The sequence below is a fragment of the Rhynchophorus ferrugineus genome, unplaced genomic scaffold, assembly GCF_030347505.1.
Source record: "Rhynchophorus ferrugineus isolate W39M unplaced genomic scaffold, kcgeb_rfMv2 rfM1, whole genome shotgun sequence".
Classification (NCBI taxonomy): domain Eukaryota; kingdom Metazoa; phylum Arthropoda; class Insecta; order Coleoptera; family Curculionidae; genus Rhynchophorus; species Rhynchophorus ferrugineus.
Genome location: NW_027472580.1, coordinates 80527012 through 80545773, shown reverse-complemented (window position 1 = coordinate 80545773; position 18762 = coordinate 80527012). Strand labels below are relative to the sequence as shown.

Here is an 18762-nt window from a genome sequence, read left to right as displayed (position 1 = left end):
TCGGCCTATTCTGCACCCTTTTCAATGCATAGTTCATATTGACAATTTGTTGTCGGTAGCGATTACTATTAACGATTGACAAAGTTTCAGCAGTTCGTAATACAGCACACCATTCTGGTCCTATTAAACACAAAACATTGTCTTGCGACCAAAACGATTTGGTCTTGAAGGCGATCAGCCGGCTTCACAGGTGATAACCTTGATTTTTAGTTGAAAATAGGGTTTTCAAAATAAATTTACTTTTCATCATGAGTCACTATTTGACAGAGAAATTATTTCCGATCATAATTTTCATTCAATTGATGTGGATTGTTCAACTGGCCCATCTTCCCATCGCTTGGATTTTTCCCCATTGCTCGTATTCGGTGACTAATTGTTTCTTGGCACACATTTAATGCTTCTGCCAATTATTTTTGAGTTTGGGTTGGATCTTCACCCAGCAATTTTTGTAGTTTCGCATCTTCAAACTTTTCGGTCTACCAGATCTTTGTCTTGAACATACAAATCACCACATTTGAATTTTCGAAACCACGCCTCACATGTTTTTAGTAATGCGTGCTGCAAATGCACGATTTCAGGCAGGAAACTTTACTTTATCAACGAGGTATAAATCCATGATGTTGTTACTTTCACAAAATATAACATGTAAAGCTGTGAAGCTTGATATTAGTAGAATAGAATATAAGACTAAATATAAGGAGACAATTTCAATAGCATACAAATTTAATTGGAATATATAACGCATTTTAAACCCAAATGTCAAACATCAAACAATGTTAAATAGAGTTAGCCAAGAAATTATTAACAACCATTAGAGGAAAAAATATTGTTAGGTACTAAAACATAACTAAGAAGACCTGAAGAAGATATGGCATCACAACAAATACAGAAATGTATTAATTAATTTAACTCTGCTATGCTCAGCAATGACTATTTTAGAAAATAAATATTTTAGAATCTGTTCGTCAGAAATTATTTTTTACATACTTCCGGCTGTATTTTAATTGAGAGTCGGAAACCTAAACGTTTTTAACGAATATTTTCACCTCGTAAAATGATCAGTTAAACTCTGTGATATTAATAGAAACAAATGATAAACGAGCATTGATACGATATTCTTTGTCAGTTTTTCAATACATGACCCAAAAGTATAATTAATAATTAACAATAATATCTCTTGATTGGTTTCGTTCGATTTGAGTATTCAGTTGTTGATCATAGAACCTTTTCAATTTACTTTCTTGGTCATCTGTATCGAAATTATCCCATCAAATAATTTACAGACACAATCAATAAGAGATCGATCATAAGAGATATAAGCATATCCATGGTTACACAATAGCTCAATAACTCATTACTCAATAAGTAGTAGAAAACGAAGTTTTGGCCTTCAAAAAACTTCAAAACATTAACAGAATACAAATCTAGATGACAGAAACACAGGAATATTAAAAAGGATTGTGGCCGGATAACATACAACTACGGTGGCAAAAGTGACGGCAGAACTCAACACTCTTTTCATTAATACTGTTTCATCAAAAATAGTACAGCGAGAGATCCACAAAGATAACATTAATGGAAGAGCTGTGATTTTAAAACTTTTTATAATGAATATTTGATGAATGGGATAATGTGACATGGTTCGATGAATCATCCTTCACATTGTTTCCAACAAATAGTCGGGTTTATGTATGGAGTACCCCAAATGAAGACCTGCTTCCTACAGTCAAGTATAGGGAAGGTCTAATTACCATTTGGGTGGCAAAAATGTGGTATTCAGATGATTCTCTCATTCACATAACTAAAAGTAATGATGAAATTCCTTACTATGACCAGCTTATTGCTGGAAAACGCTTTTATATTCCAAGGTAACAGTGTGCCCATACACACTATCAAAATTCAGTTTCCATCTCCAATTGGAGTAAGAACTGTACGAAGTAACTGATGGACATATTAATACAAGAATGGAGCAACATTTTATCATAAACTATTTAGACATTATTTCGCAAAAAAAATTCTAATTACGCAATTAATTACAAAAGCTATTTTAGAAGCAAATCGTGGCTCAACACCTTATTTATAAATATGGTGTAATATGCCAGAACTATATTATAGAAAAGGAGAAAAACAGTGCTATTCAGAAATTTTGTCAAAGGCAAACTGATGGAAGTAGGAGCTAGAAAATAACCATTTGGCTCTGACTGTCCGAAAAAAAACGTGTATGCAGTATGGCTGTAAGATCTAATTAGTAACGCGTTTAGTGTTAAGGATTTAATTTATATCAAGATATTATTAGAGCAGCAGTATTAAATGCACAGTTATTCCAACAATTCGCTAATTCTTTCCCTCAAAATGAAATTACTTGCAAGTAAATTACAAGTATTATTTTAAACCTTACTCGTTTCATAACTAATATAACAATTTTTACGTGAATTAAAAATGAATCAACACATTAAAAACATTCTAAACAAACGTATATACTATCAAACGAATATAAAACATAATAATAACCCAAAGAAGTGGCACTAACAACAGCATAAATGCATTTAAAATTCAAATATCCGGAGCCCTAGAGTATTGAGGCATGCAAATCGCCGACGAAAAAAATCCTCTTTATTCATCTACCCTTCCGGAATGTCTTGTTTGTCTCCCCGGGGATCGCTTAAACAAGAACCAATCATCTCGCCTATTGATATCGGCTATCGGATGTTCCCCGTTGACCCTTCTTCCTTAATAAATTCCGATAGACTACTTAAATTTTATTACTTTATACTGGAGGGCCTCCCCTTTTAAAAAGGGCTTTTCGCCGCTTTGTAAACGACCCAAACATTTTTCTTTATTTGTCCGTGTTGTATTTTTTCTCTTCGCTTCTCTTTTTTCCCGTTCGATTTTTTCCGTGTCTCCATTGACTCGAAATCCGAATATGGGACAGGACGAATGGTTTCACGGGAGAGACCGATTTCAGGGGGAACAACCGCGTTCGATGTATTAATGTGGAAGCCGACAGTTTCTTTTTTCGCCCCGCCAAAATTGGAAAGGAAGGTTTCACGCTCGGTTTGAAGTGGAAAATCGTTTCGGGGACCATTCAATTAATTTTGGTCGGCATGAATGAATGCTCGTAAAAGCTACTCGTTAATGGACTAACATACAAAACTCGTAGAGTAAAATCTACTCCTAATACTGATCATTCTGTATAGTATAAAGGTGCTTGATAAGTTCGCGACACGAACATATGAAATATTAATAAAAAGCGAGTTTTTCTGTAAATTTCCTGTGACTTCAATATAGTAGTGAGGAAGGAAGAGAGGGGGCTTTTTAAGGACGATCTGTAATTCAGTGATTTTAACAACGGTATTTTTAGCTGGGAGAAAGACCACTGTAACTTACTAGAATTTTTTTCACAATATCTTGCATCCATTTGGCCCAAAAGTTTAAAATAATAATCTATAATATCTATTATTTTACCAAATTGGAGATGATAGGAAAAGTCATTTTGCATTCTCAAACTCCTGCTAAAACCGATTAAGTGTGTAGCAATTTTATAGATATACCACAGTGATTCAAAACAATTGAATAACAATGATACGATATTCTTTGTCAGTTTTTCAATACATGACTCAAAAGTAAAATTAATAATTAACAATAATATCTCTTGATTGGTTTCGTTCGATTTGAGTATTCAGTTGTTGATCATAGAACCTTTTCAATTTACTTTCTTGGTCATCTGTATTGAAATTATCCCATCAAATAATTTACAGACACAATCAATAAGAGATCGATCATAAGAGATATAAGCATATCCATGGTTACACAATAGCTCAATAACTCATTACTCAATAAGTAGTAGAAAAGTTTTGGCCTTCGAAAAACTTCAAAACATTAACAGAATACAAATCTAGGTGACAGAAACACAGGAACATTAAAAAGGATTGTGGCCAGATAACACAACTACAGTGGCAAAAGTGACGGCAGAACTCAACACTCTTTTCAGTAATACTGTTTCATCAAAAACAGTACAGCGAGTGATCCACAAAGCTAACATTAATGGAAGAGCTGTGATTTTAAAACTTTTTATAATGAATGTTTGATGAATGGAAGAATGTGATATAGTTCGATGAATCATCCTTCACATTGTTTCCAACAAATAGCCGGGTTTATGTATGGAGTACCCCAAATGAAGACCTGCTTCCTACAGTCAAGCATGGGGAAGGTCTAATTACCATTTGGGTGGCAAAATTGTGGTATTCAGTTGGTCCTCTCATTCACATAACTAAAAGTAATGATGAAATTCTTACTATGACCAGCTTATTGCTGGAAAACTGAAATTTCCTGTGACTTCAATATAGTAGTGAAGAAGAGAGGGGGCTTTTTAAGGACGATCTGTAATTCAGTGATTTTAACAACGGTATTTTTAGCTGGGAGAAAGACCACTGTAACTTACTAGAATTTTTTTCACAATATCTTGCATCCATTTGGCCCAAAAGTTTAAAATAATAATCTATAATATCTATTATTTTACCAAATTGGAGGTGATACGAAAAGTCATTTTGCATTCTCAAACTCCTGCTAAAACCGATTAAGTGTGTAGCAATTTTATAGATATACCACAGTGATTCAAAACAATTGAATAACAATGAAGAATGATGAATATCAAATCCAATATCAAAGCAATAGAGGCTATAGAAGCTAAAATACTAATTTAATTTAAATTTGGTTAAATATGTATCTAAATAAAAGACAAGTAACAGGATGCAATACTGAAAAAATATTGCATGCGTTCTGATCATTTTTCGCCTAAAAAGGCCACTTATAGCGAAAAATTGGATCAATAGCAATATACATTTTAACTATATTAGATTTTTACACAGTATTATTTATTCTTTAGTGACTTTAAACGTATATTTATTTAATTAGGACTCCCATATATATTTTAAATTATGCAAAGTGCATAAAAAGGGAACATAACAAATGTACGATACAAATCAAATTATATAAATAAAATAATTTCTAATCAATTTACAAAATAAAGTAAAATATAAATAAAAAATATAAAATTAAAATTAAAATGTATCATATGTGTAACATACTGTAGAAACTATAAGAGTATAAACAACATATAAAAATTATAACAAAAAGCATTATTTCTTATTTCATATAAGAAATAATGTAAAAACGATAGTTCATAATAATAATAATATATAATTTATTAATATATTCTGATAAAAACAGTAGATAAACTTTAATGTAAAGGTTATAAAGATAAATGTCTGATTTCTCTAACATAAAATTGACTAACTTGTATTAAACATAATATTGTAAATGAAATTCACGATAATTGAAAATATTATTGATGTGGTTTGTAGTAAAAGGAGCTTTAAGATTTCTGGGAATGTCTATCTCGAACAGGCTTTAGAGTTTCACATGATAGCAAAATATGTTGGACCGTATTTAGTAACCTACAATAATCACACAAAGGAGGATCTTCGACAGTCATAAGATAGGGATATGAGAATCGCCAATGTCATATCATTATTATATTTAACAGGACCTATTTATACCATATTTAGTAGACAGTGTTAAAGATGCAAAAAATCTTGCTTAATGAACCATAATTGACAGAATATAGCTCAGGGAACCAACACAAATCAACCAATCAATAGACTGAACCTCTAGTACATTCTGCGGAGTTTTCCAAGTAGATGCTAATTCTGCCGAAATTATGAACAAGTCCATTGAACGACTTGGAACGATCCGAATATAAAACTTGATAGCTTGGATATGGCGAAAGGAAATGATGAAGAAGGCTCTTGGGGATGCTAGGATCAAAATAAAAATGTAGAACCCTTCACGATTTTGCACGTCAATCTTGCGTAGGGATCACGATAGTACTCTGTATCGTACCTGTTTTAGAATATGCACCGCTAAAGAGAGTAAATTTTTATTCATTATTCTGCGATTTTTCCTTACACAACCTGGCACAAACTCATAAACAACTTCGAGGCAGCTTAGTAGTTTATGAATAAACTCTTTCCAGACACAAACTGACATGAATTGACTGAAATGCTTGATTGAAAATATCGGTTCTAACCATTTTAACATCATCGTCTCATTGTTTCTAGATAAAAAGAAAAACTGTGTTTCCTGTGCTGCATTACGATTGACGATGAAGAGTGGACCTAGTACCGCTATTTCAAGTACAAAGGAGCTTTGTTTATTCAGGACAGCTTGCCAGCTTGCTATATTAAAACGAATGGGAATATTCATGGCCATTGAATCATGCTGTATAGGCAGTGGAATCAGCAATGAGTATGGACAAAACATTGGACATTTGGAGCTGCTAAAACCGAATGAAAAGTGATACTGCAGATACTGGTATTTTTGAAGTAAAGCTAACAATAGAAGTAACAGATGCAAAGTCCCCCTTTTGCACGTCAGCACTAGGCTACACGTTACAGTAGTGGCAAAAGATACTGCTGCAGCTTACATTCATTTCTTGGCTGGCACACGGTTTTCAAATATTTGAAAATAATATGTATCATTTAATGTAGAATGATGGAAATCATTTTAATTAATATACATTATATCTATTTTTCTCCGTAAATGCCCTTTCAAAGTTAATATTGGTAAAAATATATGCAAACCTTTGATAATTGATATATTTAGAAAGTTATAATATATTATAAGTAACTTAAGACACCTGAATTTGACGCGAACTCTAAAAAATTAATTACCAGAATGGCTGTAAAAACATAAAAAATTAATTTTATAAAATAACAAACTCGCCTCATTGCTTAACTACTTGAAAATGCTCTAAAAATTCCCGCCCTATTCACCAGAAACATTTAGGTTATCATTTATTTCATTCAATGCAGTCGGCGCTATCTTGAGAACGGTTCAGTTGTCTTCAAAATATCTAAAATTGTGCGAATAATTGGGTCTCGTTGAAAGAGCCAAACTCCTACCGAAACAGAATCCCTAAACTGCTGGAAAAATAGGCGGAGGTTGTAGCTTCGAACATGCTTTGAATAAATTTATATTGTATTGTATAAGCAAACACCAGTCATGTATTCGTCAAAAAAGGTGTGATAATTGATAGGTATTTTAGGCTCTAGCCGAAGTATAGTGTCGATAATAAAAGTTTTCAGTGTTAGTAAAGCGTCTTGACGTTTGTTGAGAATTTAATAAAATTCTATGAAAATATCCACGATAGAAAATAGACAATAAGACAATATTTTTGTTCATATTACGGTTCAAGTCCACAGAGGGAGTTGTATACTATACAAGTATAGTGAAGGTAATTAAATGAAATATTAAAGCAAAAAACCGTCATATTGCAAAGATGATGTCGGTGACAGTTCCTAAACATATATAAGTTGTTGTCATCAACGCTTATAATGGTAAATTTTATATCTATTGTTTTCTTGTCATAGGATAAAGTAAAACGAATTAAAAGAAAGAAAAAAGTAAAAAGAGTTAAATGTAACACCACCATCAAATATAGATTTTTAAGGATTTCATGAGTTTTTAAACCGCCACTGAAATAAATGGAGCCATATCGGCGTCATGCTATCAACCTAGTTATGAAACACGTTGGTTGCAAGAAAGCATCAGAACAAACGAAAAGCAAATAATTCGAAATCTAGCAATGCATGTCTTAGAGGCAAATTACAAAAGACATGTAATTATGCCTTGGACTAACAGGAATGGTAGTACCAGTAAAGGAGATAATGATTTTATTACAGGCATACAGGACCAGTGATCAACCACAGACATTAAAAATGGAGTTAGAATTACGATAAAATCGATAAAAGCAAAAATATTACCATCCTTAGACGATATCTTGTGCCCATCAGGATCTGTAGGAAGATTATTTTCTTTAGCAGCTTAGAGCTACGACCTTTTAGGGACTGTTTGTTGTTAATTTTAATGTCTGATGCTTTAGTGAAACAATTCTTATTTCAACTTAACATTGCTACTCGATGAACAACATACTGCTGAAGCCAAATAATGACTCGAGAAAATTGATTTTTACTGCGATTGCGGGAACATCGATGATGTTGAGCCCTGTTGTGGTCTAAATTTTGTAGTTACATGAAAATTAGAGCATGTATAAGTAACACAATAAGCCTGTGGCAATTCAGAGTGTTGTTTGGAGCTATTCAAGAAAAATAAGTTTATTTTATATAACATGAATCTACTACTAGACAAATAAATCAAAAATATCTAGCTGTATGATCAATAGATTTAATAGAACTAATAACCTATAAATTAACGTCTCCTTAAATTTTTTCAATAAACGTTGAAAATAAATGCCCTGAAAGAGAAAATATTATAATAAAGAATAAACTATAGGTATAATATTGAAATAATGTAACAATAGAACCATTCAGTAGGCATTGCCCTTATTGCGACTGACTGTATCCTAAGGGAGAGTCAAATAATACAAGATACGTTATAACGGTTCCGGTATAAAAGCAAAGAAATATAAACACCATTTTATTTTTCTAATAAAATAATACAATGGTGAAGAGTGATTGCAAAATAGTCACTACAATCATTCAATCATACCAAAATAAACCTGCTAATATAGATTCGTTTAATTAATTGATATTGAACGCTAAAATTTAAAAAATTACAAATGTTGTGAAGAGAAAATTGAATAGATTTGCCTTATTTAGTTCCATGTACTTACGTAAAACATACCAATAAAGAAAATGACATAACAAAGAAAAATAGTATTAATTCTACAGTTATAAATATTTGTATTTAACGCTTTTCAAAAATATTTTACATTGTGTATAAAACATATGAAACATAAGAAGTATAGAGAAAAAAATCAATCCACTACTTACAAATATATTCTGCAAAAACGCACTTCTCACGTAAAATTCACTAATACTTTCGAGACTTCCACTAAAACTACATAAATATAAAAAAATAAATAAACCAGTTTTCCACTATGTCTCTTGATTTAAACATATGGTAGAGTCTATTATGTTTCAAGGGGTGATAGGTAGTAAATATATTTTCCGAATAAGCAGATAAAAGGATTAAAAATAATAAGCATAAAATTTAAAAATTTAATCATAATATTTTTCCTGCGATTGCAGGAACATGTACAGGAACGATGATGCTGAGCCCTGTTGTGGTCCAAATTTTGGAGATACATGAAAATTAGAGGATGTGTAAATAACACAACAAATCTGCGCATAGGTTTGTTGTTCACTTATTTTCTTACGTTACTATCTCACAATGGGAAAACACGAAACCATTACTAGATACATAAATTAAAAAGATCTAGCTATGTGGCCAATAGTCTGTTTAATTGGCCCAAATTGACCAAAAATATATTTTATTGTAGAAATATTTGGAAATTAATAAAATGTAAAATGTAAAAAAGAATATTAATCTAGAAACATCCTAAAATTGGAATCAATATCTATCGTTTAAAATCAAAGGAACATGTCATCAAGTTTTTAAGTAATAAATACCTAATATAATAATTATAAATATTTGCATTTAAACCCCACAACCCTTTTCAAAAATATTTTAAAAAGGTTTTATACATTGTGCATTAATCATAAGAAGTATAGCGAAAAAAATTATTTTCTACTTACAAATATATTCTGCTAAAACACACTTTTCACGTAGCATTCCACTAATACTATAACCTCTTTCACTATAACCAAATAAACATAACAAAATAAATAAACCAATCAATTTTCTATTAGGCCTCTTGATTTAAATATATGGTAGAGTCTATTAAATTTCAAGGGGTGATAGGTAGTAATTATATTTTCCGAATAAGCCAGGTTTATAAATTTAAACATAAGTTTTTTTTAATTCCACTCATTTTATTAAAAATTATTTTTGGTTAATGATTTTATTCAACATATTCGTTTTGAAACCATTTCAGGAAATATTTATACGTAATATCAAATTCATATTCAAGTATAACTCGATTCAAATAGCTGTCAAATTAGTTCTAGTATCACGAGTGTTCGCGTCGCGTCGGGTTGCAATTCTTTTACAGAAAATCGTGAAAATAAGTGATGGAAACGGCAATATTTTACAGGAAAACGTCGGTAATCTTTTGTTTTTCGACTTGATTGTAAAAGTGTAGAAATTATCACCGGATTAATTATTTGTGACGAATATAAAACGTTGACCAAGACGTAGACATATTCGGGTTTTATTCGTTTTCGTTCGTAGGGTTACGGCTTTTCATAGACCTCTCTTCAATTCATAAATAACTCGTATTGTCTATCTTATATATAAAAATGAATCGCAAAATATGTTCCTAAGCGCATAACTCAACAACGCCTGGACCAATTTGGCCAAATCTTTTTTTAAAATGTTCGTTGAAGTTCAGGGATGGTTTTTACGGCGAGAAAAATTAGAATTATTGCTGGAAAAACCCTAAAAATAGCCCTTTTTGTTTGAATTTGTTTCGTGTATCAGTTGACAATTCATCTGTCATCTGTCAAAAGTCATCTGTAACAGACAACTTTTTTTTTTTAAATTTGATATGACTTGAACTCAAATCCTTTTAATCCGTACGAATTGTTTTATTTATTTAAAATTTTTTATTTGTTTAAAATTTAATTCAAATTTTAAATAAATAAAACAATTCGTACGGCTTAAAAGGATTTGAGTTCAAGTCATATCAAATTTAAAAAAAAAAGTTGTCTGTTACAGATGACTTTTGACAGATGACAGATGAATTGTCAAGTGATACACGAAACAAATTCGTATATCGTGTTTTGTGCAGAGTGTTTAGTTAGTTAGTGTTTGTTTAGTTCGTGATTAGTGAAAAAATAATTTATATTTGATATGCCTCCTATAAGACGAAGCAATTTAGGTAGAAGAACCAGAAATGCTATAAACCAAGCTAATTACCGATCTAATCGTACTGCACAAGAACGTGACGACGGAAATGAACGTGAAAGAATTCGGATATCACAAACGCGTGAAGCGCGAGCGCGACATTCAACTAATAATCGCGCAAGTTTGAATCCAGCTGCTTTCAGTTACGATGTGTCAATTGACTACAGTAACTACCAATGTGTTGTTATTGGTTCTATGAACTTGGTTTGCTCACACTGTAAGGCATTAAAATACAAAAACGATGCCAATGGATTGTGTTGCGCAAATGGTAAAGTGAAATTGATACAATTGGATCCACCACCAGAACCATTGTACTCATTGGTTTCAGGAATAGGAACAGATTCTATACACTTTTTGACACATATTCAACAATATAACAATTGCTTTCAAATGACTTCATTTGGGGCAACAAATGCAGTTCGGGAAAATTTTATGCCAACTTTCAAGGTATGTATTATAGCAGTTACTCATAATTATTTTAGCGAACAAAATTTTCTGTCACCAAAGTTAAGATGTGTTACTAATCTTCAATTTCTTAATCATTACGAAATATATCACTTAGTCATCATATTATATGGTGATTCAGTTTCAGTGACACTTTTATTATATTTTATATTTGATAGATATTAGTTAAAACTAAATATATACTTTTTAAGATCAAATATTATTTAAGTTTGATCATTGACAATCCATTAATTTATATCACACCATAATATTTTTTTTATTTACAGATACAAGGGCAAATATATCACAGAGCAGGTTCACTGTTACCAGTGTCAGATAGCGACAACAAATTCCTGCAAATTTATTTTATGGGCAATTCACCACAAGAAATTGATCTGCGTTGTGCACATAACAATTTAGTAAAAAGGTCTATTGTAGAACAATTACAAACTTTATTTCATCAACACAATCAATTGATTATATTGTTTAAAACTGCCCTGGATCTAATGCCATCCGATAATCACAAAATTGTAATCAGAGCTGATAAAACACCTGCAGGTCAACATACAAGACGTTTTAATGCACCAACTATTGATGAAGTTGCTATCGTTGTAGTTGGAGAAAACTTGGAATCCCGTGATATTGTTTTACATCGTCGGAATTTTCAATTACAACCTATAAAGGAAACACACCGCTCATATGATGCACTGCAATATCCCATTATATTTTGGCAAGGTGAAGATGGCTACGATTTATCAATAAAAATGATAAATCCCATTACAGGTAACTAAAATATTAGTTTAGCTATGGCGATAATATCTCAGTCACTATATTATGTATTTTAATTTTATATTTGAATGTTATTAAAACAAAATCTGTTTACAGGTTCTGAAACCAACAAAAAAGTCAGTTCAATGAACTATTATTCATACCGCCTAATGATTCGGGAAAATGCAGATAATCGCATATTGAAATGTCGGCGATTATATCACAAATATGTTGATGACATGTATGTTAAAATTGAAACGGAGAGATTAACATTCATCAGGTTGAATCAAACCAAACTCCGATCTGAAGAGTATATTCACCTTCGAGATGCGATTAATACTGATGGAAATGCACAGAATGTCGGTCGGATGACTATTCTTCCAGCAACATACATCGGAAGCCCTCGGCATATGCACGAATATGCTCAAGATGCCATGTCGTATGTTCGTCATTATGGTACAGCAGATTTGTTCATCACATTTACATGCAATCCGCAATGGATAGAAATTAAGCAGGAGTTATTACCTGGGAAATCATCCATTGATCGTCATGATATTACAGCCAGAGTCTTTAGACAAAAGTTGAAATCTTTAATGAATTTCATCGTAAAACATAATGTGTTTGGTGAGACACGCTGCTGGATGTATTCTGTGGAGTGGCAGAAACGAGGATTGCCACATGCACACATTTTGGTTTGGTTGGTTGAAAAGATAAGGCCAAATGAAGTTGATGCAGTGATATCAGCTGAAATCCCTAATGTACAAGTAGAACCTGGATTGCATGAGGTAGTTATCAAAAACATGATACATGGTCCCTGTGGAACTCTTAATCAAAATTCACCGTGTATGATGGATGGTAAATGTTCAAAACGATATCCACGGACATTAATATCGGAAACAATTACTGGTAATGACGGTTATCCATTGTATCGTCGCAAATCGACAGCAGACAATGGAAAATCAACAATTGTCAAATTAAATCAACAAGATATTGAAATAGATAATCGTTGGATTGTTCCATATTCACCCATTTTATCAAAGACATTCAAAGCACACATCAACGTTGAATCTTGCCATTCAGTGAAATCGATTAAATACATTTGCAAATATGTAACCAAAGGGAGTGATATGGCTGTGATTGGAATTGGTGCAGAGAATTCTAATGATGAAGTTACCCAATACCAAATGGGCCGCTATGTCAGTAGTAATGAAGCAGTTTGGCGAATATTTTCTTTTCCTATTCATGAGAGACACCCTTCTGTTGTTCACTTAGCTGTGGATTTAGAAAATGGACAAAGAGTGTATTTTACAGCACAGAACGCAGTACAAAGAGCTGCTCAGCCACCATCTACTACATTAACAAGTTTTTTTGAGACATGCCAAAACGATGATTTCGCACAAACATTGCTATATTCTGAAATGCCAAAATATTATACCTGGAATCAATCCTCAAGGAGATTTATACTACGGAAACAAGGAAAACCAGTTCCAGGATATACAGATGTATATTCCACCGATGCGATTAGCCGGATTTATTCAGTACATCCAAGCAATGATGAATGTTTTTATTTACGACTGCTATTAGTCAATGTACGTGGCCCAACATCATTCCAACAGTTACGAACTGTTGATGGCGAATTGTGTGGATCCTACAGAGAAGCCTGTCAACGTTTGCAATTGCTTGAAAATGACGCTCATTGGGATCAAACTCTCAATGATGCTGTAATATCATCACACGCTCATCAAATACGAACATTGTTTTCTATAATCATATCTACATGCTTCCCATCAAACCCAATTGATTTGTGGATGAAGTACAAAGATTATATGTGTGATGATATTTTGTATCAAATACGGAATAGAATGGGAAATCCAAATATACAAATCAGTGAAGAAATTTACAATGAAGCATTGATTTCAATTGAGGACATGTGCTTGATAATGTCAAACAAACTATTAATTCAATTAGGCCTGACCGCGCCCAATCGTCCAATGCATGACGCTTTTAACCAAGAGTTGCATCGAGAAAGACTGTATGATCTCAACGCTTTGAAAGAATTAATTCAAACAAATCTTCCACTGTTAAATGAACAACAGAAGTATGTATTTGAAACTCTTATGAAAGTAACAAATGATGAAACTCGAGGGATTTACTTCTTAGATGCACCTGGTGGTACAGGAAAAACTTTTTTGATTTCATTAATATTAGCAACAATTCGCTCACAAAATAAAATTGCACTTGCACTCGCTTCGTCGGGAATCGCAGCAACTTTGCTTGAAGGTGGTCGAACAGCCCATTCAGCACTAAAATTGCCATTAAATATGCAAAGCAATGAAACTCCAACCTGCAACGTTTCGAAGAACTCTGCAATGGCAAAGGTTTTGCAGCAATGTAAATTGATTGTTTGGGATGAATGCACGATGGCACATAAAAAATCTTTGGAAGCTTTAGACAGAACCTTAAAGGATCTACGTAGCAATAATAACCGATTTGGTGGTGCAATGATTTTATTAGCAGGAGATTTTCGTCAAACATTGCCAGTGATTCCACGATCAACGCCAGCTGATGAACTCAATGCATGTCTAAAGTCCTCCAATTTGTGGAAACATGTTAAAGTACTTCATTTAAGCAAGAATATGCGTGTCGAGTTGCAAAATGACCAATCTGGAAACATATTCTCTAAACAACTCATTGACATTGGTAATGGCAAATTTCCTATAGACATGTTGACGGCTTGCTTTTGCTATGACTATAAACAAGTCCCAGGGGCAATCATTAAGTGTTTGTGGTATTAATCTAGAAAACCCATGTTTCTCACATGGTCAATTGTATGTTGCCTGTTCCCGTGTTGGAAAACCATCAGATTTGTTTATCTATGCGCCAGGTAATCAAACAAAAAACATCGTATACCACAAAGCAATATAATGATAATAATAATAATAATTATGATTCACATGATTAACAATAAAGCGATTACTTACTTTTCAATCCTTATATATGTTTTATTTAATTATTTTTTATTCACAACGCCCTATCACCAGGGTGATGGTTCTGTTCAGGAGAATTTTTTAAAATACGTAGGCACAAAAACTGCCACATTACAAATCTTTTTGACAGGACGAAGTCTGTCGGGTCAGCTAGTTAAAAATATAAATATGATATGTCACTAATATTTTCGTTCGGTTACATTTGCCATGTACCACCTGTTGATTTCAGAAATTCCGGTAAGTAATTTTAATATTCTATTTTATTTTAATATTCTATTATATTTCATATTGAAATATATGGTAAATATATTTGCAAATGGTCTCTCAATTATATCATAATTTAAAATTTTGTTTGGGGTCCAAATAATATTAAAATAATATTTTAAAAAATTATTTTCATATTATAATATTTAGTTTCATATTTGCTGTGAGTGGATATATATATTATATATATATATATATATATATATATATATATATATATATATATATATATTCAAATCAAATCAAATAGGTACTTGAATCAATGTTTATAACCTAATGTTACTTTATTCAATGATTATTTGTATGCTAATAGATGTTTAAATTCTCAATAATTCTAACCGGGACTTCTTATAAGGCTTTTATTATTAAAATATATTTATCAGAAATATGATAAACGTTGTCTTACTTATAAGTAAAAAATCTTTTAAAATTATTAAGTGGAAATTTTATGTTTATAAAAGTCTTACCAAGTTAAGTGTTATTAGAAGTTTTTTATATTTTTATGATTGAACACATAACTCTAATAGACTATTTCATTCATACAAATCAATAACTACTTTGATTAGCTTTATATGCGTCCCACTGTTTTAAAATAGTGTTAAAGTAACCTATTCATTTTGAAATATAGTAATACATTACTCCAGAACTATAATCAAATTCCAATATATGTAATGTGTTTATAATGATGTACAATGGTTGTCTTTACAATTCGGAATTATGTCAAATTGTAATTTTCATCAAAGTATATTTGCATTGTATATTTTGAAATATTAATGGCAAAATAAACTCAAAATATTTTAACGAGTGTGTGTAAGTTATATTTAATTACAGTTGCAGTTACATGTGTTGCCAACTATATAATTCGAATTTTGTCAATATTTTGTCACTAATAAATACAAATGGCTACATGAGGCTGCCAGAAATAGTTATAAATTATTCCTTTTTTTATATTATTAGATTCAATAAACCTCGGTTGTTATCAATGGAATGAATGCAAAGATGTACTGATTTTTACAATTATGTATCAGAACAATAATTTGAAACACTCTCATATGTACCTAAATATTTTAATTATTTTAGTAATTAGATAATTTCTCTTGCAGTAATATTTATATATTGTGCATAAATAATAAAAATATAGCCTAAATATTATGATAAAAAAGTACATTTGAGAAAGTAAACATTCTTTTAAGATATTTTAAAGTATATTTTGTGGCATTTTACTATAAAGAATTCTTTAAAAAATTAGCTATAAATAATTTAACATTCTAGTTATAGTATCTATTACTATTATTGAAAATTTCTAGTATTTTTGTGGCTTTATGTATTAATCTGCTTATCATTAAATCTATAACTAATACTTTTATTTTTATTTCTGTAAGCATAGTTTCTATTCAGTACTTAAATCGCATGTATCAATTTCAATTCCACGTCTTCCTACACCTTCGATATTTTACGGTTTTCCCCATCGCTATTGTATTCAGGGTTCTTAAGCTTTTTAAACAGACCTGAAACGTTTTTTTCAAATATGTATCAAAACTCGAATAAATCATAATTTTCAAATAATCATTCAAAATATAAACTTTCTAACAATACCCAATATTGCAGCTTTAAATTTACTATTATCCGACTGATTACATTTCTAAATGTGTTTTATAATTATCACCATAAATCTCACCTTTATCTGCATACATCAATAAAATTCTTTCATAACAATAAAAAAGTTAAATATGTCCAATATTGTTCTGTCGATACTAAACTAACAGTTACGAATAAAATAACCATCAGCTTGGTTGTAACTTAACCTAAATAGGGCTAATAAAACACAACATAAATCGGTTTACACTACAGAATATTAATAATTTATTGTCAAACTAATATTACTGGAATATTTATTAGTACATGGTATGCATACATGAATGATTACAGTCATAAAATAGTAAAATATGGAAAGGGAGTGATATTTGAATATTGAGAACGATGAATTTGACTTGGAGGGCAAAGAACATATCGGAATGCCGAAAGTGTACCAAGACCCGAGACTGAAAGTTGATACCGAGTGAAACATCATAGGACATTTCACTTCATGGGTTTGTTAAAAAAGTTTTCGGTATAGAAACTGAAACGCGAATCATATAACACCATAAAATCTAATTCTAAGCATTCGAAAATACGACAGTCATTTTATAAATTGTTTAGCCCTGTTTTATGTAAAGAGTATTTGAATGAATCCTCTGTGGGAATGTCCCGTTTCTCCTGTGTAAATAATTATTTTATTCCTTTGTAGTGTTATATTGTGTGCTTTGACCTATCCTGTTTTGAGTTATCCACTAAAATTATATCCGTTTTCAGCATGAATTTACTTTTTAGAATATCATTGTACTTATTTTTGCAGTCGGTCCTACTCCATGACCAGAATACTGTGTCAAAATTACTCTCTCGCACCATGTAGTGTGATTAAAAGTTGTTTTTAGTATTTATGATTGAACCATCCGTTTGTTGGACACATTCTCATTCGAGTTAAACATGTTTTCATCTTAAGACAAGACTTGTTTTCACTGTTATAATTTTAATTCACGTGTTACCGTATAAATTTTAGCTGAGTTGTCTGAAATATCCTAAAGTTTTTTAACTGATTTTCTAGAACATAATTTTTGTTGACACGCGCGTCTTCTGAAGGTAAGGATATAATCAGACCCCATCGGATCGCTGCAGGTGACTTGATTAAATAATTAATTTAGGCATTTTTCTCAAACTTTGGCTTTAACATTTTTGTCTATGTACGCATTTAGATATTAACCGATGATGGTTTATTAATTATTATAATAGAGAATATAATAAACTTTAAAATTTTAAAGATAATAATTTATTACAATAGTAATTTTTATATATTCTTAATTATTTTGTCCGTGTATGTCACTGAACTGTTCCCAAAAGGGTGGACTGATTTTAATGAAATTTAGGGTGTGCATTTTTGTGTGTTTCTAGGTGGCGCTGCGATAGGATTTCAACATCTTCATATTTTAAAAAATTTTTGATTATAAGAACTTATCACAATAAAATTACTAATTGAATATTATTATGATCATGTTATAGTAGTTTTTTTAAATAAATTATTCCATCCAAACAAAAAGTCAATGGTTGAACAGACCAGAACAGGTTATTATTATATGTCGAATATAAAATATGTAATATTATATGTCCACATTACCTTAACTAGTCTAAAATAAATTGAAATTGGCGAATCTTAAAATAATGAGTTTGTTTACTTCATAACATGTCTATTGACTAGCTTATCTATAAAATTAAATATTTGTTCTAATGCTGTTTACATAAATAACTTTTATTCTAATAAAATTGCCTGTCTATAAATGTATCATTTCTTCACTTCCAAAAATTTATCTCTTACAAT

At 31.2% G+C, this 18762-nt stretch overlaps 1 protein-coding gene across 1 annotated transcript; it reads left to right on the top strand.

Annotated features, from left to right (window-relative positions):
- Nucleotides 1-11640: 11640 nt before the first annotated feature.
- On the top strand, nucleotides 11641-15004 carry LOC143200244 (uncharacterized). Its single transcript, XM_076410654.1, has 2 exons — nucleotides 11641-12114; nucleotides 12217-15004. Exons 1-2 carry the CDS (start codon nucleotides 11700-11702, stop codon nucleotides 14892-14894), a joined length of 3093 nt encoding a protein of 1030 aa, XP_076266769.1. The 5' UTR covers nucleotides 11641-11699; the 3' UTR covers nucleotides 14895-15004.
- The last annotated feature ends 3758 nt before the right edge of the window (nucleotides 15005-18762 follow it).

Excerpts from the sequence above, each read along its gene's own strand:
- LOC143200244 (XM_076410654.1), top strand. The coding sequence starts at position 11,700 with ATGGGCAATTCACCACAAGAAATTGATCTGCGTTGTGCACATAACAAT. Across the intron at positions 12,115-12,216 it reads AATGATAAATCCCATTACAG|GTTCTGAAACCAACAAAAAA; the intron begins GTAACTAAAATA and ends ATCTGTTTACAG.